This window comes from Myotis lucifugus, unplaced genomic scaffold (genome assembly GCF_000147115.1).
Source record: "Myotis lucifugus unplaced genomic scaffold, Myoluc2.0 scaffold_37, whole genome shotgun sequence".
In the NCBI taxonomy this organism is placed as follows: domain Eukaryota; kingdom Metazoa; phylum Chordata; class Mammalia; order Chiroptera; family Vespertilionidae; genus Myotis; species Myotis lucifugus.
In genome coordinates, this window is record NW_005871085.1 from 188,396 (window position 1) to 215,670 (window position 27,275).

Here is a 27,275-nt window from a genome sequence, read left to right on the forward strand (position 1 = left end):
AGGGGTGGAGCAGGAGGTCCCTTGGAGAGCTGTGGGTCCCCTGCCCAGGCCTAATGCCTGGGTGAGAGGCATTAGGGCGGAGCCGTCAATCGCAGGGAGCAGGGACTGAGTTGGCGATGGTGGGGTCCTGGGGGTCCCTTGCCCAGGCCTAATGCCTTGGCCAGAGGTGTTAGGCCTGAGCATGGGCAGAGCCAGCGATCGTGAGCCGGGGCAGTGTAGGCGATCATAGGGAGCTGGGGGTCCCCTGCCCACCCTGATCTGGGACACCCTTCAGGGCAAACCAGCTGGCTCCCACCTGTGCACCAGGCTTCTATCCTATATAATAAAAGGGTAATGTGCACATGCAATTTTTTTTCCCATATATTTTATTGATTTTTTACAGAGAGGAAGGGAGAGGGATAGAGAGTTAGAAACATCGATGAGAGCGAAACTTCGATCAGCTGCCTCCTGCACACCCCCTACTGGGGATGTGTACGCAACCAAGGTACATGCCCTTGACAAGAATCGAACCTGGGACCCTTCGGTCCGCAGGCCGACGCTCTATCCACTGAGCCAAACCCGTTAGGGCGGTAATGTGCAAATTGACCCTAACAGCAGAACGACTGGGAATGACTGGTCACTATGACACACACTGACCACCAGGGGGCAGATGCTCAATGCAGGAGCTGCCCCCTGGTAGTCAGTGCACTCCCACAGGGGAAGCTCTGCTCAGCCACAAGCCAGGCTGACGGCATCACAGCAGTGATGGTGGGAGCCTCTCCTGCCTCCTCAGCAGCTCTGTGGATGTTCAACTGCAGCTCCGGCCTGCTGGCAAGTGGACATCCCCCAAGGGATGTATCACTGCCAGCTTAGGCACAATCCCCTGGGGAGCAGGCCTAAGCCAGCAGGTGGACATCCCCCAAGGGGTCCCAGACTGCGAGAGGGCACAGGCTGGGCTGAGGGACCCCCGAGTGCACAAATTTTTGTGCACCAGGCCTCTAGTAGTACATTAAAACAACAATGAGATACTATGCACTTATTAAAATGGCCAAAATCTGGAACACAACAAGACCAAAAGCTGATGAGGATGTAGAGCAACAAGAACTCTCATTCATGGCTAGTGGGAATGCAAAACGATACGGCCACTCTGAAAGATAGTTTGGCAGTTTCTTACAAAACTAAATATACTCTTACCATATGATCCAGCGATCACATTTCTTAGTATTTATCCAAAGGAGTTGAAAACTTATGTCCACACAAAAACCCACACACGGATGTTTATAGCAGCTTTATTCATAATTGCCAAAACTTGGAAGCAACCAAGATATTGTTTAGTATGTGAATGAATAAACTGTGGTACCGCCAAACAACAGAATAAATTCATATAATAATAAATGCTAAAAAGAAATGAGCTATCGAACTATGAAAAGACATGAAAGAACCTTAAATATATATTGCTAAGTGAAAGAAGCCAATCTGCAAATGCTACGTACTGTAGGATTCCAATATATGACATTCTGGAAAAGGCAAAACTATAGAGGTAGTAAAAATATCAGTGGATCGAGGAGATGGGGGAAGAAATTGATGAACAGGTGGGGCACAGAGGACTTTTAGGGCAGTGAAATCATTCTGTATGACACTATAATGCTTTGTTTTTTATTAGACACTAGAGGCCTGGTGCACGAAATTCATGCACGGGGGTGGGAGGAGGTCCCTCAGCCCAGCCTGCACCCTCTCCAATCTGGGACCCCTCGGGGAATGTCCGACTGCTGGTTTAGGCCCCAGGCAGTCAGACATACCTCTCACAATCCGGGACCGCTGGCTCCGAACCACTCGCCTGCCTGCCTGCCTGATCGTCCCTAGCCACTCTGCCTGCCTGCCTGATCACCCCTAACTGCCTCTGCTTACTGGCCTGGTTGCCCCCTAACTGCCCCCCTGCCAGCCTGGTTGCCCTCTAAGTGTCTGGAAGGAAGTCGGATGTCCGGAAGATGTCTGGTCGACCCGGTCTAATTAGCATATTACCCTCTTATTAGTATAGATTTCTCCAAAACCATAGAATGTTAACACCAAGAGTAAACCCTAATGCCGTGGTCGGAAAACCGCGGCTCGCAAGCCACATGTGGCTCTTTGTCCCCTTGAGTGTGGCTCTTCCACAAAATACCACATGCGGGCGCGCACGTACAGTGCGATTGAAACTTCGTGGCCCATGAGCAGCAGTCGGTATTTTGTGAAAGAGCCGGTATTTTGTGGAAGAGCCGCATGTGGCTCGCGAGCCGTGGTTTGCCGAGCTGCAGTTTGCCGACCACTGCCCTAATGTAACCATGGACTTGGAGTGATGATGATGGGTCACTGGAGGTTCATGAACTGTAACAAATGTACCATCTGGAGGGAAGCTGACAGTGGGGGAGGGGGTTAATGAACATCTCTGTGCTTTCCCTTCGGTTTTGCTATGAACCTAAAACTGCTCTAAAAAAAGAGTCTTAAAAATAAAAACTCTGCAACTTAGTTTCAAATAATACAGAAAAATGTGTGTCTATCTATCTGCCTAGATAGATAGATAGATAGATAGAGAACAATGTGGCAAAACCTTAAAATGTTAACTAGAGACTCTAGTTGAAAGGACTCTGACATTCAGTGTACTACTGTTCTTTCAACTTTTCCACTGGTTTGTAATTTGTCCAAAGCAAAAGGTTGAGGTGAAACAAATAAAAAGGATTAACAAAGCCCTAAGACCAGAGCATGCAGGGCAACACTGAGATGCCGAAGTCTGAGCCAAAATCTCTCCACTCTTTGAGGAAAAAGAATGTAAAAAATCACAGGTAGCCCTAACCGGTTTGGCTCAGTGGATAGAGCGTTGGCCTGTGGACTGAAGGGTCCCAGGTTCGATTCCGGTCAAGGGCATGTACCTTGGTTGCGGGCACATCCCCAGTGGGGGGTGTGCAGGAGGCAGCTGATCGATGTTTCTCTCTCATCGATGTTTCTAACTCTCTATCTCTTTCCCTTCCTCTCTGTAAAAAAATCAATAAAGTATATTTAAAAAAAAAAAAATCACAGGTAGCCCTGGCCAGTTTGGCTCAGTGGATAGAGCATCGGCCTGTGGACTGAAGGGTCCTGAGTTCAATTCTGGTCAAGGGCACATACCTCGGTTGCAGGCTCCATCCCAGGCCCTGGCTGGGGCTTGTGTGAGAGGTAACCAATCGATGTCTCTCTTACATTGATGTTTATCTCTCTCTGTCTCTCCCCATCCCTCCCATTCTATCAATTGAAAAATATGCTCGGGTGAAGATTAAAAAAAAAATCATAGGCAGGGTGCAGCCAGAAGTAAAAAATATAGCCACTAGAGTTAGATTAGATGTCAATCTACAGACTGAGGTAACTGAGCAGGCATTAACCTGCAGTTAGAACCCTCAAGCCCCGTCTTCTTCCTCCTTTCTCACTTCCATTTTCCTACTTATGAGAGCATGCGAAACTAATTCAGAAATCCATTAATATAGTGGTTTTTTAAAAAAATAAAGGCAGTGTTGCCCTAACCGGTTTGGCTCGGCAGATAGAGCGTCAGCCTGAGGACTCAAGGGTCCCAGGTTCGATTCCGGCCAAGGGCATGTACCTTGGTTGCGGGCACATCCCCAGTAGGGAGTGTGCAGGAGGCAGCTGATTGATGTTTCTCTCTCATCGATGTTTCTAACTCTCTCTCCCTCTCCCTTCCTTTCTGTAAAAAAATCAATAATATATATTTTAAAAAATTAAAATTAAAAAAATAAAGGCAGTATTAGCCAAAAGAGAAAAAAATATTTCCGCATTTTTTCAATCTATTGACCAACTGCACTAAATGAAAATAAAAATCATTAAAATAACAAACCACATAGAATAGGAAAGGGCACAGAGAATGCTGAGAAAGAGAAAGGCTTAAGCAATCAGAAAGGAAGGCTGGTTCTGTCAGAGTTCTAGATTTCAGGAAGTTTGTGTGTCAGGAGCAAAAGCGCATACACACAGAGGATAAAAACCTGGGCTGCCTCGGCTAGATATGTTCAGTTTCAAGTGAGCCGACTTCTATATTCCCTCTTTTCTTATTTTTTCTTTTAACTTCCATGTCCTTGGGGGAGAGAAAAATAATGTCCCAAATCTAGGAGCACACACCTTGAAAGAGGACAATCTTCTGTAAAACAAGAAGTGTCCATTTGTCTAAGAAATCTGTTTTCCTGAAATTAATGGTATAATCATCGCAACTATACCCACCGTTAGCCTGGAGGGTGAAGTACTATGCTCACATGCACAAAACACACAGCCACGAAAAATGGCCTAGAAAGAGACACCCCAAACTTTTAAGGATGGGATATATAACTTTTCTATTTTATTCTGTATATTTATTTGTTGAAGTTATTTAAATGAGCATGCCTTCATGTATAACTAATTTTATAAGGCATTGTATCTTATAATTTCAGACTATTAATGCTGTAGCATATGTTACACAATTTTAAAAACTTTTAAAAATGTGATATCTACATCAATGTGACTCATTATATACAAAAAGGGGGAAAGACAAGACATAGGAAAAAGTTCAGGAGAAAATAAAATGAAAATTACCTCATATTGCCTCTGAACTTTAGGTGTTTATTCTAAAATGAGCCTTATTTTGTAATGGCTCAAACACAGTTTTATTAGAAACTATAATTTCTGAGTTCTGGTCTAATTTTTAGGTCACTGAGTCAAAAGTGACTTCCAAAAAGATACCACCCAAAAATCTTCCTTATTTAAATATAAATGATTTCCAAGAGTCTATTTTATATATTTTGTGGGGGTTTTTTGTTTTTTTTAGAGAAAGAGAAACATAGATTAGTGGCCTAACACACAAGCCCCCATTGGGGATCAAACCCACCACCTCTTCATGTATGGATGGCTCCCCAACCAACTGAGTCACACTGGCCAGGGCAAGAATCTATTTTATAACACATGGAAAAAGGTCTCTAACTTGTGTTCTAAACCAATCTATTTATTGCAGATACAGTTCAGCACTCATTTTAGATATAAGATATATTCCAAATTTTTATGTATATATAAATAAGTGCACGTACTTATTGCTCAAGCACCAAGCGGCAGCTGCCGGCCCCCATCACCCCTGAGTGCTTCACCACCTCCCCCTGCTCCTGAGGGGCGATCAGGGCAGCAGCCACCGCTCACACCCGCTGACAGCACCGCCCCGCTCGCACCTGCTGCTGGCGCCGGGCCCCAATTGCTCTGTGAAGTCAGTGCCGTCAGCACGTGGGAGCGGCAGCATTGAGAGTGGGGCTGCAGGCGACCCTGGCGGGAGGGGACGGTGGGTGTGTGGAGGATGGGCCGACCCAACCCTGTGCCCACCTCAGCCTCGCAGCCCACAGTTCCTTTCAAGGTGCACAAATTTGTGCACTGGGCCCCTAGTATATAAGTAAGTGTGCATGCTTATTGCTTAAAGGGAAAGAGCCAGGAAAAAGTGGAGGATGGAAATGTCAGAGAGAACTGATGATGAGAGACAATTAAATGAGGGACAAAAGAATTCCACTGGACTTGACCACTGGAAAAAACTGGGAGGGCGAAGACCTGATTGAGGCAGTCAGGGATGCAAAGCACTGAAATGCTGTGGATGATCGCCTTGTGACTGTGACAGATGGGGCTGCCAGGACAGTCTGAGCTCAGAACATGAAGGGCTTTCTACGGCACAAGAGGAAGTTCCTGACACTTCCTGCTAGAGAGCAGAACTCAGAGCTTTTGGCTCTGAGACTGAACTTCACTTGATTTAATATCCCAAGGACTTGGCGAAGTATCTGGTATTCAGAAATGTTTGCTAAATTGAATAATTTATTCTCCCTTCTAAGCCACAAGAACAAGACAAGATGTTGTCAGATGCTTTGTTTTTAGTATTAACAGTCAGTCAGTAACTTCTCAAGTAACTTTCATTCCTATTCTCACTTCCAAGATAGTTTCTTTTTCTCCAGTAACTGTCTAGTCCTTTTATGTCCCCCATGCCAGCCATGCTAGACTTTCCATAGTTTTCCAAATATGCCATGCTCTTTCACACTTTGTGCCTTTGCCAAAATTGCCCCTAATTTATGTGTTCTAAGCCAATCTATTTATTGCATATATATTTAAGCACTCATTTTGGATATAAAATATATTCCCAATTTTTATGTATATACTAGAGGCCCAGTGCATAACATTCGTGCACTGGAGGGGAGGGGGGGGGGGTCCCTCAGCCCGGCCTGTGCCCTCTCGCAGTCCAGGACCCCTCAGGGGGGGAAGCAGGCCTAAGCCAGCAGTCGGACATCCCCCGAGTAGTCCTTAGCGCTGCCACAGAGGTGGGAGAGGCTCCCGCCACTGCCGCTGCACTCGCCAGCCATGAGCCTGGCTTCTGGCTGAGTGGCGCTCCCCCTTTAGGAGCGCACTGACCACCTGGGGGCAGCTCCTGCGTTGAGCATCTGCCCCCTGGTGGTGAGTGTGTGTCATAGCGACCAGTCATTCCACCGTTCGGTCGATTTGCATATTAGCCTTTTATTATACAGGATAAGTAAGTGTGCTCTCCTGCACTCCTCTTTATGCTTCTCTACTCAGCTCAGATATCCCCTCCACCGAGCAGCCTCTCCAGGCATTCTCTCCATCCCTGAATTTCCCCAGTTGGTGAAATACTGGGGCAGTTAGTATCCCTACCACCCACATTCTGCCTCACCTGTACTCCACTCTGCTGCCAGTTATCTTCCTAAAATGCAAATCTGACCACATTCGTTTCCTGCTCAACATGCTTTCACCAGCAGCTTCCCTCTGGCACAAAGTCCAAACTCAGCATTCCATTCAAGACTGTCTCCTGGCCCTTTTCCAGGTCCCTACACCTTTATTCAGGGGATTCTTTCTGCCTAAAATGCACTTCTCGCCTATTCATTCATACTTCAAGTCCAGGCTTGAGAGCCTCTTCCTCTACAAAGCCTTTCCTACACCCATCCCCTAACACTGCACTTCAAGATCAAATGACCCACTCCTTGTATAACGGTACAAGTCTTCCCTTCCTACGTGCCCCACAATCCCCTTCATTAATTTTTCATTATGGTATTTACTTTATTTTTAAACATTAATTAAGGAAGACTGTAAGATTTCAGTGTTTTTACAGGAGAGTAGGGGCTTTTTAGAAGTTTAGTGAGCACTGTCCACACAGCTCTACATCCCTCTGTCTTAGCATATGTAACATTTGGAGCACTTCTTTTTTAAACAGATCTAATCAGATTATAATTCCTCAAAAGTAGGGACTGAGGCTTATTTAGTTTTGATCTTAAGAGACTAGTACAGTAACTATCTTAATAAGTATAATTAAGTGGCAGTGAAATGAACTTCGCTGAGGAACTAATAAAGGACAATTTTAAATTCCAGGTACTCAAATAGAAATTCCAGAAGAAACTTCTGTGTTCTGGTCATTCTCCTCCACACAGAAGCCCAGAATTTCCACCAGGCATCTCCATTAAGTGGAAGGACCTTTAATGGCCCTGCTGCATCAAATATGAACCTGCACACCGGACAGAGGCCCTCGATACCTGCCTCCACCCTCCCTCTCCCATCTTCTGTCTCATTACCCCTCACCCACACCGTTCTTCATGTCACTGTCAGCAATCATACTCGCTTCAGAAATACTGCCCATGTTCTACTTCTCCGGAGTCCCTTCCCCAGGTGCCCAAATGCCACACCCCACCTGCCAGGGTCCCTGCTTCAGAGCCCCGCTTCCTCAAAGGCTCTCTGGATTTCGCTTCTTCCTTCTGATCTCTGACACACTTCATCTGGCCCCGTCTCACCCTTGGCTCCTTCCTGTGAGCCTCAGCGTTCAGTGTGCAAACTTCTCAGGCCCCGTCCCTCCCTCCTACGTGCCCCACACGGCCCGGACCAAAGCTGAAGACGTAACCAGCTGACACTCAGCAGTGGTACTGTTGAGTGACAGAATGTCACTGATATCTCTACCCCGGCTTCTCTCCCACCCACTCAGCGCTGCCTGGGTGGTATTTACACGAATCCCCGCAAGCAGCTTTCAGTGCTATATACATGAGCATTTCTTTGTAGTCCCTATCTCACGACTACCCCCGTGTCACCATGAGGAAGACGTTCCTGCTGTAGCTGAGGGAGAGAGAAGACCTTGTTTTCATAGCCACGTGACAGGATCAGAGGCTTTGCCATTTTCTTCTGTACCACTGAAAATAAACATAGCCCCCACCCCCCACCCCACACACACCTGAAGTTATTTTGCCTTGTTGCCTTTCCTGAGCTAAGAATTCTTAAGTTTTCAGTTCTTTAATACTCTGTTCCATCCCTTCTCTCCAGTAAAATTTTGCTTTCCCCAGTCTGTTAAAATACCCCCAGGTAAAGAAAACCATAATATTATGATGGTGGAAATTTAAATATGTAACTCTGGGAAATTAAAAAACATATAGTTTTGAAGTGTCTTTAATTCATCAGTAATGATGAAATCTGGCCACCACAAGGGTATGAGCAATATAATACTGCAGCAATGAGGGTTATATTCCTTCCTTCTCCTCCTGACCACACTACTGCTCTAGCAGATCCCCAGGAGATAGGAAGGCCCCGTGACTGGGGTCTGGTCAATGAATTGTGGTTTGCAAGACATCACCTGCAGGCCTGGCCCAGAGAGACCCTCTGCGTATTCTCCAAGTTCTCGCCCCTTTCTCCTCTGTGCGCTAGATCAGAGGACCCAGTGGAGGATTCAAGGCGCTAGGAGTGGGCGGGGTTACCAGATGGAAGGAATCTGTGTCCCTGAATGTATGAGGTGGAACAGAACTCCTTCCCCAACCCCCACACATCTGCACTAGATTGTGACAGGAAAGAAACCTTCGCTGTCCGGCCATTGGCATTTTGGGGGTGGTCTGTAACAGGAGGGAGCCAACCCTGACTGAAATGACATTATCATGAATTCTTAAAGTCAAAAATAACAATTATTCCTACGTTTTACTTATAAGCAACTCTGTCTACAGCGATCCTTGGTTACGCCACACCAGCCATATTACTATTTTCCCTTCCAGGTGACTTGGGCACAGTGGAAGCTACAGTGTGCCCCTCAGATTGGAAGGGCCGGTCTGCTGCTGGGATCAGCGCCAGCCCTTTTCAGGAAATGCCTTGGCTGAGACAGCTGTCTTGCCCAGAGTCATGTCTTTCCAGGGTGGCCTCCTCTACTGACTAGTGGTGTCCAATGACAGGTCAAGGAGAAACTACCGGTATAAAGGCACAGCCCCCTTCCCCTAACTCAGAAGGACTAGCCCAACTTCACATCCCTGCGGGGCTGGCTGAGACCTTTCTTGGGGCTGAATCCCAGTCCAACTTGTCCTCTGTACAATCATGCTTCCTTCTCCTCCCTTCCCATCCGTTTCCTTGCAGGATCATTGGTCCCAAAACCACTCCCTAATAAACTTTCCACACTCTAATCTCTATCTCAGAATCACTTCCCTATGACCCAACCTGAGACAGGCACTGTATCCTTGATGCAGTATCATGTTACCCAACTCTGCCTCAGTATATGGCACAAATCCCATCTTTTCCCATCAAAAACGAACATATGCAAAATCACACTGGGATGGAAGGTTAAAAACTGAGACTCTCCAGAGAAATTCAGAATGTATTATACTATTAAAATGCTTTGCAAGAAAATAAATGAGACCACATTTTGACAGCCCCTTTGAGAAAAGGAGCTTTGAAATTATCCCAACGATAATATTACCACCTTGCTCGTAATCAAATAAAGAAATTATTAAGCATATAACGAAGAGCCATGTAACAAAAATTACTGAGGATCTATTATCCATCTGTGCTGGTACCTGGTATTATAATTAGGGCAGTTACTTCTTGCGTGCTCACCACAACACAGTGCTAAGAGCTTTACATGCACTCACTCATTAAATCTTTAACTCGTTCTGCAGGTGATAAAACTCAGGTTCAAAGAGCAAATAAATTACCAAGTCACAGACTAGGACTCAAAGTCAGAACAAGTTTACTCCAAAGCCTCAACTCTCTGGTATGTCTTGCACATTGCAATTATGTCTTGCATATTTAAGCTCTGAGACAGTTCAAGTACTGTAACTAGTTCACTAAGTAATTTGCAAGAAGGAAGGGAGAGCAAAAGGCAGTATTAGGGTATCCCCCCAAGAAGTGTACAAACACTTTGAATAATTATAAAGGCAGTGTTTATTAAAATACATTTCATTTTCAAAATTGAGCTATCAGCTGTTCAAGTGTGTATACATCTTTTGGGATGCCCTGTATGTAATTCCAAAATCTATGTTCTCTCCTTCACCTCGCTATTGCTTCCACTGGTGGCAGATATAGGTGCACATGGTTTAATGAATGAGTTAAAGAACAATCCCATACACGACTTTGCCAGAAGGAAGATACGCGGCACAAGCTTGTCCTGTGGCAATCCAAAGGTTCTTCTGCCCTCTTGTGGCTCCAGGCGACTGCTACATAGCACAGCTCCATTAAAAGGCTAAAATACCATATAAAGGCACTTCGCAGTCAGACCAAAAAAGCAGGAGGCAACTGAGATTGGCTCAAAATGGAGTAAATTTAATAACATAAAAATCTGATTTTTCCACTTTTCCGTGCCAACTATTGCTGGTAATAAAAAAGCTCATAATAAGAATAAGAATACTGGAGCTCCAAGAAAAAAATCAGTATTCTGTAATGGTAATAAAGAATAATAACCATGCCCTAACCGGTTTGGCTCAGTGGATAGAGCGTCGGCCTGCGAACTGAAAGGTCCCAGGTTCGATTTCGGTCAAGGGCACATGCCCGGATTGTGGGCTCCATCCCCAGTGGGGGACTTGCAGGAGGCAGCCAATCCATGATTCTTCTCTCATCATGGATGTTTCTCTCTCTCTCTCTCTCTCTTCCTTCCTCTCTGAAATCAATAAAAATATATTTAAAAAATAATAACCAGCTATATGTATTCAGAACAATGATAAAAATGTAAAACATTCTAAACCCCAAACAAAACTCCTGATCCTTGCTTTTTACATAATATAAAGAGTGTCCCCCCCAAATGTATACACACACTTTGAATAATTATCAAGGTAGTGTTTATTAAAATATACTTCATTTTCAAAATTGAGCTACCAGCTGTTAAAGTGTGTATACATTTTGGGGGGACACCCTGTATTTTAGAAATCTTATCTTATCAGCATATACAGAGCCTCCTCATTCTTCAGGTGCAGAACACCCCATTGGATAGCTGAACTTAGCCCCTACTGTGAACAGTTAAGTTACTTCCAAGCTTTTGTTATTAAAAACAATGATGCGCCCTGACCAGTTTGGCTCAGTGGATAGAGCAGTGATGGCGAACATTTTGAGCTCGGTGTGGCAGCATTTTGAAAAACCCTAACTTAACTCTGGTGCCATGTCACATATAGAAATTTTTTGATGTTTGCAACCACAGTAAAACAAAGGTTTATATTTTTGATATTTATTTTATATATTTAAATGCCATTTAACAAAGAAAAATCAACCAAAAAAAAGTGTCATAGGTTCGCCATCAATGGGATAGAGTGTCGGCCTGCAGACTGAAGGGTCCCAGGTTCGATTCTGGTCAAGGGCATGTACCTTGGTTGCGGGCACCTCCCCAGTAGGGGTTGTGCAGGAGGCAGCTGATCGATGTTTCTTTCTCATCGATGTTTCTAGCTCTCTATCCCTCTCCCTTCCTCTCTGTGAAAAATCAATAAAATATATATATATATATATATAACCAATGATGCAACAAACAAACAAAAAATGCTGCAGTGAGTACTACTGTACATAGATCATTTCCAAGTACCCAGAAATGCCTGTAGATGAATTCCTAGAAGTGGAAATGCTGGGTCAAAGGGCGCACACATGGCCTCGCATTCCTTCCTTTATGAAACTTCTTCCTACGACTTTCCCTCTCTCTCTGGCTGCTCAGGCTTCTTCCCATGCTTTCTTAAAAGTTTAAGAACCACTGCCCTAACCGGTTTTGCTCAGTGGATATAGCCTCAGACTGGGGACTGAAGGTTCCCGGGTTCGATTCTGATCAAGGGCACATGCTTGGGTTGCGGGCTCAATCCCCAATGTGGGACGTGCAAGAGGCAGCCGATCAATGATTCCCTCTCATCACTGATGTTTCCATCTCTCTCTTCCTCTCTGAAATTAATAAAAATATATATTTTTAAAAGTTAAAGAACCACTGTTTCTTCAGGGTGACTTTGAAGGAGTGACCACATGCTGCTCACCCCTTAGTTGGCAGCTCCCAAAGATTTGATCCTTGTCCTCTTTCATCCTGTATCCTCTCTCCCAGCTATCAGTTTTTTTCCTTGAAGACAACCAAAGTTGTTATTTCTGGGTATTATGCTTCCAGAGTTATGTTATATACATGTGTGCAAATCCTATCCTATCTAATAAAAGAGAAACATGCAAACTGACCATACCCCCAAACGCTTCCCATTGGCTAATCAGCAGGATATGCAAATTAACTGCCAACCAAGATGGCGGCCGACAGCCAGGCAGCTGAAGTGAACAGGAGGCTTGCTTGCTCCAGTGATGGAGGAAGCCAAGGTTCCCCGCCTGCCGCCGCCCAGCTCTGAGCTCCGGATGCAACAATGTTGCAATTACAGAAGCTAAACAAGCTCCAGAAACCTGCCTTCAGCCAGCAGCGGGCTCAGAGCTTAGAGCGGCAGTGATGGCAACAGAGTTTCAATTATAGAAGCTAAACAAAGCCCAGATATCTGCTTTCAGCAGCCGAGGCCTCAAGCTGGAGCTGGTCTCAGAGCTAAAGCCGGCTCTCAGCTCCAGTGACAGCCATAGAAAGTAAATAAATCCCAGAATAAAAGAAAAAAGGAGAGGCTGGGAGCTTCAGTCACCCGCCAGCCTGAAAACGGCCCTCAGCCCCTCATCCAGACTGGCCAGGCACCCCAGTGGGGACCCCCGCCCTGAAGGGGATGCGGGCAGCCTAAAAACAGCCACCATCCCCTCATCCAGGCTGGCCAGGCACCCAAGCGGGACCCCCACTCTGATCCGGGACAACCTTCAGGGCAAACCAGCCGGCCCCCACCTGTGCACCAGGCCTCTATCCTATACTACAGGCAGGGCGGGACAGCGCGAGCTGCCATCCGGGCCCCATGTGCAGCCCTGGGCAGCGGGGCATAAGCCCCTCCCCCAGCCTGGACCCCTATGTGCCACCTGAGCCCCCAGCCGGGACCCCCGTGCCGCCTAAGCCCCACACTGCTAAGCCCCGCCTCCAGCCGGGACCCTATGACTATTGGAGAGCAGGAAAGTGCCGCTGGGCCCTGGGTCGCTGTGGTGATCCGGCCATCGGTAAGTAGAAAAGTGCGGCCTGTAGGCAGCCCCCAGCTGCGTCTGATCAGGGAGCAGGAAAGCCTGGCCTGCAGGCAGCCCCAAGCTGCGCCTGATCCAGGAGCAGGAAAGCCCAGCCTGAGGGCAGCCCCCAGCTGGGCCTGCTCCCCGGTCGCCATGGAAACCTGGAAGCGGGAAAGCCCGGCCTGTGGGCAGCCCCCAGCTGGGCCTGCTCCCCTGTCGCCATGGCAATCCTGGAGCAGGAAAGCCCGGCTTGCAAGCAGCATCCCCATCCTGGCCATAGCTCAAGGGAGAGTACAACATGCAGTGGAGGCCAGGAGCCTGAGAGATCAACACAGAGGGGCTCCTGCTCCAAGCCTCCATGGTGTGGCTGGGGGCAGGCCCCCAGCAGACACACACACACACACACACACACACACACAAAGTGCCTGCTCTGAGCTTCCAATGTAGCTGGGGGCAGACCCCCAGTGGACACACACACACACACACACACACACACACACACGACGCCTGCTCCGAGCCTCTGCTGCCAGACTGTGGCCATCAGGAGGACATCCACTGAGGGCTCCCCGGACTGTGAGAGGGGCAGGCTGGGCTGAGGGAACCCCCACCCCCCAGTGCACGAATTTCGTGCACCAGGCCTCTAGTCCTATATAATAAAAGGGTAATATGCAAATTGATCCTAACAGCAGAATGACTGGGAATGACTGGTCACTATGACACACACTGACCACCAGGGGGCAGACGCTCAATGCAGGAGCTGCCCCCTGGTGGTCAGTGCACTCCCACATGGGGGAGCTCTGCTCAGCCACAAGCCAGGCTGATGGCTGCCAGCACAGCGGTGGTGGTGGGAACCTCTCCCGCCTCCTCAGCAGCACTAAGGATGTCCGACTGCAGCTTAGGTCTGCTCCCCGCTGGCAAGTGGACATCCCCCAAGGGCTCCCGGGCTGCCAGAGGGATGTCTGACTGCCAGCTTAGGCCCGATCCCCCGGGGAGCAGGCCTAAGCTAGCAGGTGGACATCCCCTGAGGGGTCCCAGACTGCAAGAGGGCACAGGCCGGGCTGAGGAACCTCCCCGAGTGCACAAATTTTTGTGCACTGGGCCTCTAGTACATATATAATACATATGCCTGTGTATGTACAAATATGAACATACATATACAAGACTTCCCCCCTTTTTATATAAATAACTAGAGGCCCGGTGCACAAAATTTATGCACGGGTAGGGTCCCTAGGCCTGGCTGGCGATCAGGGCCCATCTGTGGGACAATTGGGAGGGCCCCCACTGGCACCCGCCTTGGTTGGCCTGGGGCCTGTGGGCAGCTCTTGCATTGAACGTCTGCCCCCTGGTGGTCAGTGCGCCTCATAACGACTGGTTGTTCTGCTGGTCATTCTGCCGTTTGGTCAATTTGCATATTAGGCTTTTATTGTACAGGATAACATTTCCATCTCAAATTGAAGCAGTTTTAAGGGGATACCTCCAAGCAGCAGCCATCACAGGAGATAAAATTGTGGTCCAAAACATTTTCAACCGATAGTTATTTGCCTGACAATTGGAGTGGACCCGAAGGAGGAGATCAGATTAAAAGGACTATCTGCCCTGGCCAGTGTGGCTCAGTTGGTTGGATATCGTCCTGTACACTAAAAAGTCAGGGCACATACCCAGGCACAGGTTCAAACCCTGGCCAGGTCGCATGTAGGAGGCAACCGCTTGATGTTTCTCTCTCACATCGATGTTTCTCTCTCTCTCCCATCCTCTCTCTAAAATCGATTAAAAAAAAATTTTTTTTTTTTAAAGAAGAAAGTATTGTCTCACCCTGGCCAGATAGCTCAGGTTGTTTAAAGCATTGTCCCGAACACCAAGGTTGTGGGTTCAATCCCTGCTCAAGGCACATGTAAGAATCAACCAATGCCCTAACCCCGGGGTCGGCAAACTGCGGCTCACGAGCCACATGCAGCTCTTTGGCCCCTTGAGTGTGGCTCTTCCTAAGCCTTAGGAGTACCCTAATTAAGTTAATAACAATGTACCTACCTATATAGTTTAAGTTTAAAAAATTTGGCTCTCAAAAGAAATTTCAATCATACTGTTGATATTTGACTCTGTTGACTAATGAGTTTGCCGACCACTGCCCTAATCGGTTTGGCTCAATGGATAGAGTGTCGGCCTGCAGACTGAAGGGTCCCAGGTTCGATTCTGGTCAAGGGCATGTACCTTGGTTGCAGACACATCCCCAGTAGGGGGTGTGCAGGAGGCAGCTGGTCAATGTTTCTCTCTCACCAATGTTTCTAACTCTCTATCCCTCTCCCTTCCTCTCTGTAAAAAGTCAATAAAATATATTTTTTTTAAAAAGAAAGAAAATGCAAATCAAGTCCAATTTTAAAAAAAAGAATCAACCAATGAATGCCCAAATAAGTGAAACAACAGATGTTTCTCTCTCTCTCTCTCTCAAAATCAATAAATAAAAAATAAAAACGTATTGTCTCCCACCCTGGCCTACTATTTCTAACTCTCTATCCCTCTCCCTTCCTCTCTGTAAAAAATCAATAAAATATATTTTTAAAAATAAATAAATAAAAAATAAAAAAAGAAAGAAAATGCAAATCAAGTCCAATTTTTAAAAAAAGAATCAACCAATGAATGCACAAATAAGTGAAACAACAGATGTTTCTCTCTCTTTCTCAAAATCAATAAATAAAAACTAAAAACGTATTGTCTCCCACCCTGGCCTACAATTTCAAAAGGTCTCGGAAAGTACCCACAAATTAATTCAAGAGCTAGAGGAAGTATGGAGCAGAGGTCAATAAGTAAAAGATCAGAGTCTAAATATGATCTTTGGCAGCTGTGGTTAGTCATGCAGGAAAAATTTTTTTTTTGATTTTACTTTTTTTTAATGAAAGTTTTCTAACTACATAAAAGTAACGAGAAGAGTGTAATGAGCCCTGTCCTACAGATTAAACAGTTATGCAAAACATTTTGCTACTGGCTTCCTGGTTTTATTCCTTCATTCTCTCCCCTTCCTTCCCTGGCCCCTCTTTCTTTCTCCCTCTCTGTTTTCTGGCTACATAGTTTTAACAAGTCCCTGACATCATGCTGTTTCATCCCTAAATAGTTCTTCCGGTCATAATTATAAAATACATTTTCTTACATGATCCCAATATTATGATCACATCTAACAAAGTTAATAACTTCTTAGCTCAGTCCACATTCATATTTCACAATTATTTTTAAAAAATCTTTTTACAGTGAGCCTCTTAAGTTTTAATGGAACTATATAGCCAAAGAAATTCCATACCCAGCCAGCAATAGCCTGTGACGATTAAATCTTAACAGAATTCCCAGTCTCAAACCCCCACCAACAGGAAATGAACTGCTCAAGGTGTACACTTCCAGGAGGGGCATTCCTCCCAGGGCCGGCCTGATGGCCCACCCTGACGTGGCCTTGGCCGGTAACAGTTAAAGAAGAACCATCCTATAGTTTCTTCCTTCTAGCCCACCAGTCCTAAATGACCAGGAATCTGCTGTCTCTACAGATTTGCCTATTTTGAACATTTCATACACTATATAGTCCTTTTTGACTAGCTTCTTTCACTTAGCATAATGTTTTCAAGCTTCATTCATATTGTAGGACATTAGTATCTCATTCATTTTTATTGCTGAATAACATCCCATTGGTCTGTACCAGCGATCTTCAACCTTTTTCATCTGACAGTACACATAAACTACTAAAATTCTGCAGCACACCAAAAAATATACTTCTTGCCAATCTGACCCAAAAAAAAGTATAATTTTGATTCAGTTACACCGACAGCTATTGTTGTGTTGGCTGTTCTCATTTTTTTATTTGACAATCTAAGGGAAAAGAGATAAAAATAGTAAGGTATTGCATGTTTTAAAAATTCTTGTGGCACACCAGTATGCCTGCCATGGCACACCAGTTGAAAATCGCTGGCAGACATACCACTTTTATTTATCCCATTCATCAGTTGGTGGACTATTGGGTTATTTACACTTTTTGGCTATTAGGAATAATGCTTCTCCGAAAGCTCACATACAAGTTTTAATGTGGACATATGTTTTCATTTCTCTTGAGTTTATATACCTAGGAGTGGAACTGCTGGGTCAAATGGTAACTCTATATTTAACTTTTTAAGGAACTGCCAGACTGTTTTCCAAAATGGCTACACCATTTTACATTCCCACGATCTGGGTATGAGGGCTCCAATTTCTCCACATCCTCGCCAACACTTGTTATTATCTGTCATTTTTATTATAACAATTCTAGTGGGTGTTAAGTGGTATCTCATTGCAAATTTGCATTTCCCTAGTGACTAATGATGTTGGACATCTTTTCAAGTGCTTATTGACCATTTGTATATCTTTGTTGGAGAAATGGCTATCCAGGTCCTTTGCCCATTTTAAAAATTGGATTGTCTTCTTATTGTTGAATTATAAGAGTTATGCCTTCTATTCTTTCCCATTTTTTCCATTGAGAATAAAAGGTTGCTAACCATCAAAAAGAACATTGTTTTTTTCCTATAGCAAAAAGTAACCACCAGAACTACTTTAAAACCCAACCAAATCCATCAACAACAGCTTCACTTCAGTGACTACTGTTTTGAAAGTCATCCTATTCAACAACAGCCTTATTCATGTAATTGGGAATCCACAGCTAAAGGTCAACCAATCCCTAAACACTCTCACTTCTGAAAGTCCCCCAATCCCTGAACTCCACTTTTTTGAAGACTCAAGAATACAGTGGTTCTTAGATTTCTGATATTAGACCCTTTCACACTCTTAAAACTTACTAAGGACTCCAAAGTGTTTGTGTAAGTGGATGGATGATTTTATTAATACTAGAGGCCTGGTGCACAAAATTTGTGCACTGGGGGGGTGGGGGGGGGGAAGGAGTGTCCCTCAGCCCAGCCTGCACCCGCTCCAATTCGGAACCCCTTAGGGGATGTCCGACTGCTGGTTTATAGGATCAGGCCTAAACCGGCAGTCGGACATCCCTCTCACAATCCAGGACTGCTGGCTCCCAACCGCTCTCCTGCCTGCCAGCCTGATCGCCCCAACTGCCCTCCCCTGCCGGCCCGGTCGCCCCCAACTGCCCTCTTCTGTAGGCCTGGTCACCCCCAACTGCCCTCCCTGCCGGCCTGGTCACTGCTAATTGCCCTCCTCTGCCGGCCCAGTCACCCCTAACTGCCCTCCCCTGCCGGCCTGGTCGCCCCCAACTGCCCTCTTCTGCAGGCCTGGTCACCCCTAACTGCCCTCCCCTGCTGGTCTGATAGCCCACAACTGCCCTCCCCTGCTGGCCATCTTGTGGCTGTGGGCACTGCCATCTTTGAGGGCGGGTCAGTCAATCAGCATATTCCCTCCTTATTGGCTGTGGGTGCCACCATCTTTGAGGGCAGGGCAGTCAATTAGCATATTCCCTCTTTATTAGATAGGATTTGTTATATTAAAACATTTTAAAAATATGAATTCATTTAAAATTAACAATAGAAAAAATAACTTTTCTAAAACAGAAAAAGTAGGAAAGAGTAGTTTTACATTTCTGCAAATCTCTTTTACAAGTTAATAAAAGAAATTTGGATTTTCACCAGTTTCTAATTCAATCTGTTGTAAAACATTTGTTCTGACTATGCACGCAATGTAGGAACAGTTAAGTATATAAAATAAACATTGACAAACAAAGGGAGAGATTGACAGTAACACCCCACTGATATCAATGGATAGATCATCCAGAGAGAAAATTAAGGAAAGAGCAGTTTTAAATGACACATTAGATCAAATGGACTTAATAGATAATTTTAGAGCATCTCACCCAAAAGCAATAGAATATACCTTCTTCTCAAGTGCACAGAAACATTTTCCAGGACAGACTGCATGTTAGGCTGCAAAACAAGTCTCAAAAAATTTAAAAAGACTAAAATCTATTAAGTACCTTCTTTGATCACAATGATATGATACTAGAAATCAACCATAAGAAGAAAATTGAAAAACACATGGAGGCTAAATAACAAGCTACTAAATAATGAATAGATTAAAAATGAGATCAAAGAGGAAAATAAACATACCTTGAGACAAACAAAACTGAAAACATGATCTCAAAAATCTATGGGACACAACCAAAGCAGTTCTAAAAGAGAAATTCATAGCAATACAGACCTACCACCTTGAGAAACAAGAAAAATCTCCAAAAAAAAAAAAATCTTACCTTACATATAAAGGAAAAAGAAGAACAAACAAAACCCAAAGTAAGTGGAAGGAAATAATAAAAATCATAGTGGGAAAAAAAAACAAAGGAGAGACTTAAAAACAATAGAAAAGATCAATGAAACAACTGGTTCTTTTAAAAGATAAACAAGATTGATAAACCTTTAATCAGACTCATCAAGAAAAAAAAGGGCCCAAATATGTAAAATCAGAAATGAAAGAGAAATGACAGCCAACACCACAGAAAACAAAGCATTATTTTAAAAAAATACTATGACAACAAATCGGACAATGTGGAAGAAATGGATAAATTCCTAGGACTGTACAATCTTCCAAGACTGAATTAGAAAGAAACAGAATATCTGAACAGACCAATAATTATTAAAAGATCAAATGAGTAATCAAAACTCCCAACAAATAAGGGTCTAAATGGCTTCACAAGAGAATTTTACCAAGCGTTCAATGAAAAATTAATACCTATCCTTCTCACCCTGTTTGATTGCTCAGTGGTTAGAGCATCAGCCCATGGACTGAAGGGTCCTGGGTTCGATTCCTGGTCAAAGACACATACCTTGGTTGTAGGCTCATCTGTGCCCAAGTCGGGGCATGTGTGGGAAGCAACCAATTGATGTGTGTGTGTCTCTCTCTCCCGTTCCTTCCTCCCTCCTACTATCTCTAAAAAAAAAAAAAACTCACAAAAAAACTATCCTTCTCAAACTATTCCAAAATATTAAAGAGGAGAAAAGGCTACCAAAATTATTTTATGAGGCCAGCATTACCCTGATAACAAAGACACTACAAAAAAAGAAAATTATAGGCCAATATCCCTGATGAACATAGATGCAAAACTCAACAAAATAGTATCAGCAAACTTAATTCAGCAATACATTAGAAAGATCATATACCATAATCAAGTGAAATTTACTCCTGGGATGCAAGATTGGTTCAATATCCACAAATCAATGTGATACACCACATAAACAAATTAAAGGATGAAAACATATGATCATAACAATAAATGCAGAAAAAGCATTTGACAAATTCCAACAGCCATTAACTGTGTAACTTAGATAAACTAATGAAACTAAACACTTCATTTGCTCAACTGGAAAATTGAGATAATAATAGCATATTCATATGGTTATAGTAAGAAGTAAATTAAATAAAATTAAATGTATGGGGCCTGACAAACAACAGGTCTTCCATAAAGTTAGTATCTTTCTTAACTTCTCCAGCAAAATATTATCTAATCCTTGATTATGTCTTCTACGGGTCAGTAGCGCTTATCGGAAATAGAGACCCCCATCCCTTGCACATGTTTCCATCTATTTTATGGATACAGATTAATTTATCCATTATGGCTACAGACAATGCCTCTAACCACAGACTTTTGCACTGCACTGATATAAACACTCCTTATTGTGGGTAGTCTCCTTGATTTTAAAAATAAGTTGGGACACAAATTTAAGTAAACTCCGGAAACACAAAGTAATTACTGGTAATTACTGGTAATTATAAGCTAAGCAGTTAAAAGGCATTTAAACATTCCATATAAAACAATAAAGATATAACACTATTATTTTAAAAACTGGCTTAGTTTGGGCCATGTGAGAAATAAGTGAACTACTTCATAGGAACAGTTCCCATGTTAAGGCCAACTGTCAGATGCCTCTTCCAACTCATTCTCGCATTTTAACCTCATATTGAGAGACTAACTCTACTCTCAAGTGAATTCTACACTTTTATCAGGTAGATGTTTGGGAAAATAAAACTACTTTAGAGAAGAGACATTGACTAGGAATCAGAACAGACTACCTGGTATTTCCTGCAACAAGCCTTCAGACCAAAGAACCAAAAGGAAAACTACTTGTGTTCAAAAAAGAGAATGTGCAAAGCTGGTGTTGCTCAGTGCAAACCTTCAACTGCAAGCCTAAACCACAACACAGGCAACACCGGGTGAACTGAAACCAAGTCTGAAGGGTTCAGGCAGGAATACAGAACATGCTGGGTGACACATGAGGCCTGAGGTACAAATGGAAGAAAGGGATTAGGAGTTATTGACTGGAAAGCCAGCACAAGTTCAGGACCAGCAAAGGCTACAAAGATGAAGTAGACAGATCTTCTTTAGGAAAATAAAACAAAGACAATATTAAATTGAAAATTCAAGGAAAAGATAAAGATGAAGTTCGAAGGGCAAAAGAAAACCAACTTCACTACCAAGCCCTAAGGCAATAAATGGCAAATGGAAGCAGCAATACACTAGAGTAATTAAGGACAACATTCAAGGACTAGAAGTACTAGTACAGTTCTAGTTTGTATTGAAAAATAGCACTTTTTCACTGGGTTCATATAAGAATTTGCCATGGCATGCAGTTGTTGTTTTTTTGTAAGTTCTTAACTTACAGTAACAAAAGTAGTCAACTTCTAAGCCTAAATCCCAGAAATTGTTAGTTTACTCTCACTGCCCATCTCTGAAGAATCTGAGAACATTGCAGCGACATGAAAACCCCATCGCTGATCTGGAACAGGCTTTTCGAGGGATAGGCTAGAGTGACCATACTTACTGGAGTCCTCCCACTGGAGAAAATGTAGCTTCCATGCAGAATAATACAAAAATCCCAGGACCAGAAAAAGGCAGAGGGCTAGCAGCAGATTGCGCACAAACACCAAGAGTCCCATCTTCACATGATTTACAATTTCCTACATGACCTAAAAAACAAAACCACAAAATAAAACCAATTTAGGTCTTAAAAGAAAAGGCAATCATCTTACTGATATACTCTACCTTGAAATAAGTATTTATAGAAGAATTTTCAAATGAAGAACCTGGAATTACCAGTAAGTTCAAGACACAGCACGTTCCCACCTGCTCATCCGTGTCTAGGACAGCTTCACCAGTCACTCAGCAGTCATCTGTGTCCTGTCTCTCCCTCATTCCTGACATCCAATCAATGACCAAATTCTGGTAATTCTAACCTCCCAAATAAGTATCAAATCATATCCCCTCCCCACCATCACTACCCTCCATCCTTGTGACCACTATATTCCCAAAGACAAGTTTCCCTGCCTCCAAATTTGCATTCTCCCAAATCCATTTTCCACACAGCACAGCAGTCGTCTGTTAATAACACAAAATTTGACATTACTTCCCTACCTAAACCCCTCAGTATTAGTATTCTGCTGCTGCTGTAACAAAGTACCACAGATTTAGCAGCTTAAAGTAACACAAATTTATTTTCTCTGAGTTTTGTAGCTGGGACCTCTGCACAATCTCACAAGGCCAAAACCAAGCAGTCGGCAGGGCTTTCTGGAGACAAGAGATGGATCTGTTTCCAGGGTCATTCAGGCTGTTGGCCGAATTCAGTTCCTTGCAGCTGAAGGGCCGAGGTCCCGTTTCCTTGCCAGCTGTCAGACAGTCTTTGCTCCTGCATTCCTTCTCATGTTTTCCATGTGGTCCCCCTCAGCCATGGTAGGTCAAGTTCCTCTGACTCTGAATCTCTCCAACTTCCCCTTCTACCACCAGCCAGATAAACTTTTTTGCTTTTCCAGCTCTTGTGATTAGATGGGGCCCACTTGAATAATCCAGGATAGCCCTGGCCGGAGTGGCTCAGTTGGCTGGAGCGTACACCAAAAGGTTTGGGGTTCAATTCTGCTCAGGGCATATACCTAGGTTTCGGGTTCAATTCCAGTTCGATCCCTAGTCGGGGTGCATACAGGGGCAGCCGATCAATGTTTCTCACATCAATGTTTCTTCTCTCCCTTCCTCTCTCTAAAATCAATTAAAAAATAAATAATCCATGCCCTAGCTGGTTTGACTCAGTGGCTAGAGCGTCGGCCTGAGGACTGAAGGGTCCCGGGTTCAATTCTGGTCAAGGGCACATGCCTGGCTTGTGGGCTTGAGCCCCAGAAGGGGGCGTGCAGGAAGCAGATCAATGATTCTCTCTCATCATTGATGTTTCTCTCTCTCTTTCCCTCTCCCTTCCTCTCTGAAATCAATAAAAATATTTAAATAAATAAATAAATAGATAATTCGGGACCTAGCCGGTTTGTCTCAGTGGATAGAGCGTGTGAGCACATGCAGGCTGAAGGGTCTAGGGTTCGAGTCCAGTCAAGGCTCAATCCCTGGCCTTGGGTAGGCTTGATCCCCAGCCCAGTTGGGGCACGTGAGGGAGGCAACCAGCCAATGTGTCTCTCTCTCATCAATGGTTCTCTTTCTCTGTCTCTCCCCTTCCCTTCCACTCTCTTTAAAAATCAATGGAGGCCTAGCTGGTTTGGCTCAGTGGATAGAGTGTTGGTCTGCAGACTGAAGGGTCCCGAGTTCAATTCTGGTCAAGGGCACATGCCTGGGTTGCGGGCTTGATCCCCAGTAGGGGGTGTGCGGGAGGCAACTGATCAATGATTCTCTTTCATCACTGATGTTTCTATCTCTCTCTCCCTCTCCCTTCCTTTCTGAAAGCAATAAAAATACATTTTCCAAAAAAAAAAATCAATGGAAAAATATCCTTGGGTGAGGATTAACCATAAACAAACAAACAAATAAATAAATAACCCAGGATAATTTCCTCCTCCCTCCCCCAATTTTAAGATCCATAGCCTTAATTTTATCTGCAAAGTCCTTTTTGCCATGTAAGGTAACATATTTACAGATTCCGGGGATTAGGGTACCTTTGGGGGGCCATTCTACCTAATATCCCTTTCATTAAATTCTCATTTCTTTTAGAATAAAGTAATTGCTCTCAGAATCCAGCAGCTTCAGACTGTGCCCCATTTACTTTCCAACCATCTCCTGCTTCTCCCAACCTCATTTGTTTCCTATGCTCTAGCCATCCTACCTATTCACTGAACACTGTCGTACTGTTCCTCTCCCCCGAGCCTGTCTGGAATACATTCTCCACCACCTTGTTTCACCTGTTGCACATTCTTTGATACGCCCCTTAAATGTAACATCAGTCAAGAAGAATTCCCAAGACCACCCCTCCCCACCCACACTCAGATATCTTAGCCGCGAGATAACATACAAAGAAGAAATCATGTATAAATATTATAAATGAAGTGATAAAAAGTTATCACTGGCAGGTTATATAACTGTCTACCTAGAAAAGCCAAGATAATCGATTGTAAAAACATTAAAACTAATAGGAAGTAGGTGATTATAAGATTAAATCAAAAGCTTCTTAACCACTGTACCAGCAATAACCAATTAGAAAATGTAAAGGGGGGGAAAAATTCCATTCATGATGGCAACAAAACCTACAAAATATCTAAAAATAAACTTAGGAGGGAATGGGTAAGATTTTCACCAAAGGATACAAATACATACAGAGATAAAACAGGCTCCTTAAGTAAGAAGATTCAATCATGGAAATATGTCAGTTCTTCTGAAATGTCAGTTCTCTATAAATTCAGTCTAATTCCAGTCAAAATCCATGACTATTTTTTAAATATAAAATTAATCCAAATACTTCATGCCCAAGAATTTTTTTTAAGTGAAAATAATGAGATGAGGATTTGCTTTACCAGATATCAAAACCAACTGTTGTGCCTGAAAGTGGGAAAACGCTCAGGTAAGGACATGTAAAACGGAAAAAGCAGCCAGCTCGAGGGGCTCCTGGCCAGATCTGGAGCATTATAACCCACTAACAAGAATGTAATAAATGTGGAGAGAAGAGAACGCTCCTGTAGAGTGGAAGGTCAAGTAATGAATGCAGAAGGATTAATGTAATTAGAAAAGTCACCATTTAGCAACCATTTTAGTAATAATTCAGCTTAAAAAAAGCAAAGGATGCTAAAATTAGTGGGTAAAATTTTGAGAAATGGGATGGTATACAGTACAGTCTTAAAGTATCTCCCCACAAGACACTCATTAATTACAGAGAGGGAAAAAGTTAACTTTACAACGGGGAACTCTGAGAGACACTACCATAAACTAGCTGAAGGTATGATACGTGGGAGTTCTTTGTAATATTTTTGCAACTTTTTTTAAGTCTAAAATTATTTTTAAAATAAAAGAAAAAGAAAAATGTTTTTAAACTAAATGCTCAAAGAAATGTTCAAATAGACATCCAATCCAAATAAGAGATTATGTAGCCACTTTACTAGTAGATATTTATGAAAAAAATATATATATTTTTTAGATATTTGAAATACAACTTTATTTTGATTCTAAACGAAAAGGAACGGGAATGACAGTAACAAACAAGGTTTCACCACTGAGTATTGTGATGAGACTGCAGCATTTTTATAAGGAAACAACTGCGTTCCAATATAGCTAAACACGCAGGTCCAAAGAGTGAAAAAGTATTTTGTAACTGCCACATTCACCCGGAAGCCCACTCCTCTCTTTCGGCTTCCTGAAGATCCAGCACAGGTTCTGCTTCGCTATATAATAAAGGGGCATCACAGGACAGTTGCCTATAAAACTAGACTTCTGACTCGGGGCTCCAGCTTCCCTCTCACAGGTCGTCATCTTCGTCCGGGAGCGCGGTGGCCTGAGCAACCTCTAGATCGTGCTCACACCGCGCTGCCAGTGCTGGGACCACGGCCACCTCTGGAGGGGCAAGAGCAGGCACGGCAACAAACTCCAAGCGAAGGTCTCCGATTCGCCTTCCAGCAAGCCAGAGGAGGGGCTTTCCAAAGCTGCCGCTCCTCCTGGCAGAAATGTCGTAGTCCCGGAGATTCTCCTTTCAGTGGAGACCATTGGTTTTGCCTTCACTTTCCTGTCCTCGATGTCCACTTTGTTGCCACACAACACGATGGGGATGTTCTCACACACTCGCACCAGGTGGCGATGCCAGTTAGGCACATTCTTCTCAGTAACTCTCGAAGTTACTTCAAACATTGTAATGGCACGCTGGGCTTGGATGTCACCGCCGTCTCGCAGTCCCCTGAACTTCCCCGGGCCGGCCGTGTTCCCTTTGTCGGTGTGGCACACGAGGGAGTGCACCTCCGTACCCAGGGTGGCTACGTACTTCTTCTCAGATTCACCCGCCAGGTGATGTTTCACCCAGGTCATTGTCCCAGTCCCACCGGCACCAACCAATACAAGTTTGAACTGAACTTGGGTTTTCTTTGGGCGGCCATGGTGATGTCACTTCTAGAACCGTCTTGAAAATATTTTAATAATGTTAAGATACAAGTATCATATACTCAACTAAAAAATAGACTAGAATGAAACATAAAAGGCTAACCGATGAGTGCTGAGGACTTTTCTGGCTGGTGGGATGCACTTGGCCTCCTTGCACAGCCATGAAGGCACACAGGTGAAGGGGGCGGCTGCTCACAGGAGGCTCCTCAGCATGGACCAGGAGCACAGCAGTCTGAACGTAGCCCCTGCTCACATATTCATCTTATCTCAGAGGTGGGGTCTCTCTTCTGTCCAAAACCAATGCCACAAACACGGGTGCCAGAGACTGTGCAAGGCACAGAGGACACTAAGACCATCCAACTCAGACCCCTGCCCTAGGCGTTGTCGGTCTTCTCACTTCCTGTTCATTCTTCAACCCAACACGATCTGACCTGGCTCCCGCCTGGCATCTGAAACTGTGAGAAGAGATACCGCATGGTGCCGAGAGCCCTTTCTCTGTTCTCTTTGCCTCGCAATGCCGAGCCACCTTCCAGGCCTCTGTCCAAGTCTTAGCTCCTTCGGGACGCTTTCCTTAAATACAGCCCTATCCTGTGGCTGTGTGCGCTCCCCTAACACCCCATGCTACCTCTGTCACGGCATTTATAAAAAATGTTGTTTATTTTTG

General features: G+C 44.2%; 1 protein-coding gene and 1 pseudogene across 1 annotated transcript in view; both read right to left on the reverse strand.

The window, feature by feature from the left end:
- The window catches only part of ST3GAL3 (ST3 beta-galactoside alpha-2,3-sialyltransferase 3), a 167,106-nt gene that overhangs the window by 123,982 nt on the left and 15,849 nt on the right, over positions 1–27,275 (reverse strand). The window contains exon 2 of the mRNA XM_023752809.1: positions 22,092–22,236. Coding sequence (XP_023608577.1) covers positions 22,092–22,206 — 115 coding nt within the window. The 5' untranslated portion in view covers positions 22,207–22,236. The remainder of the gene's footprint in view (positions 1–22,091; positions 22,237–27,275) is intronic.
- LOC102440673 lies at positions 25,654–26,949 on the reverse strand (annotated as a pseudogene).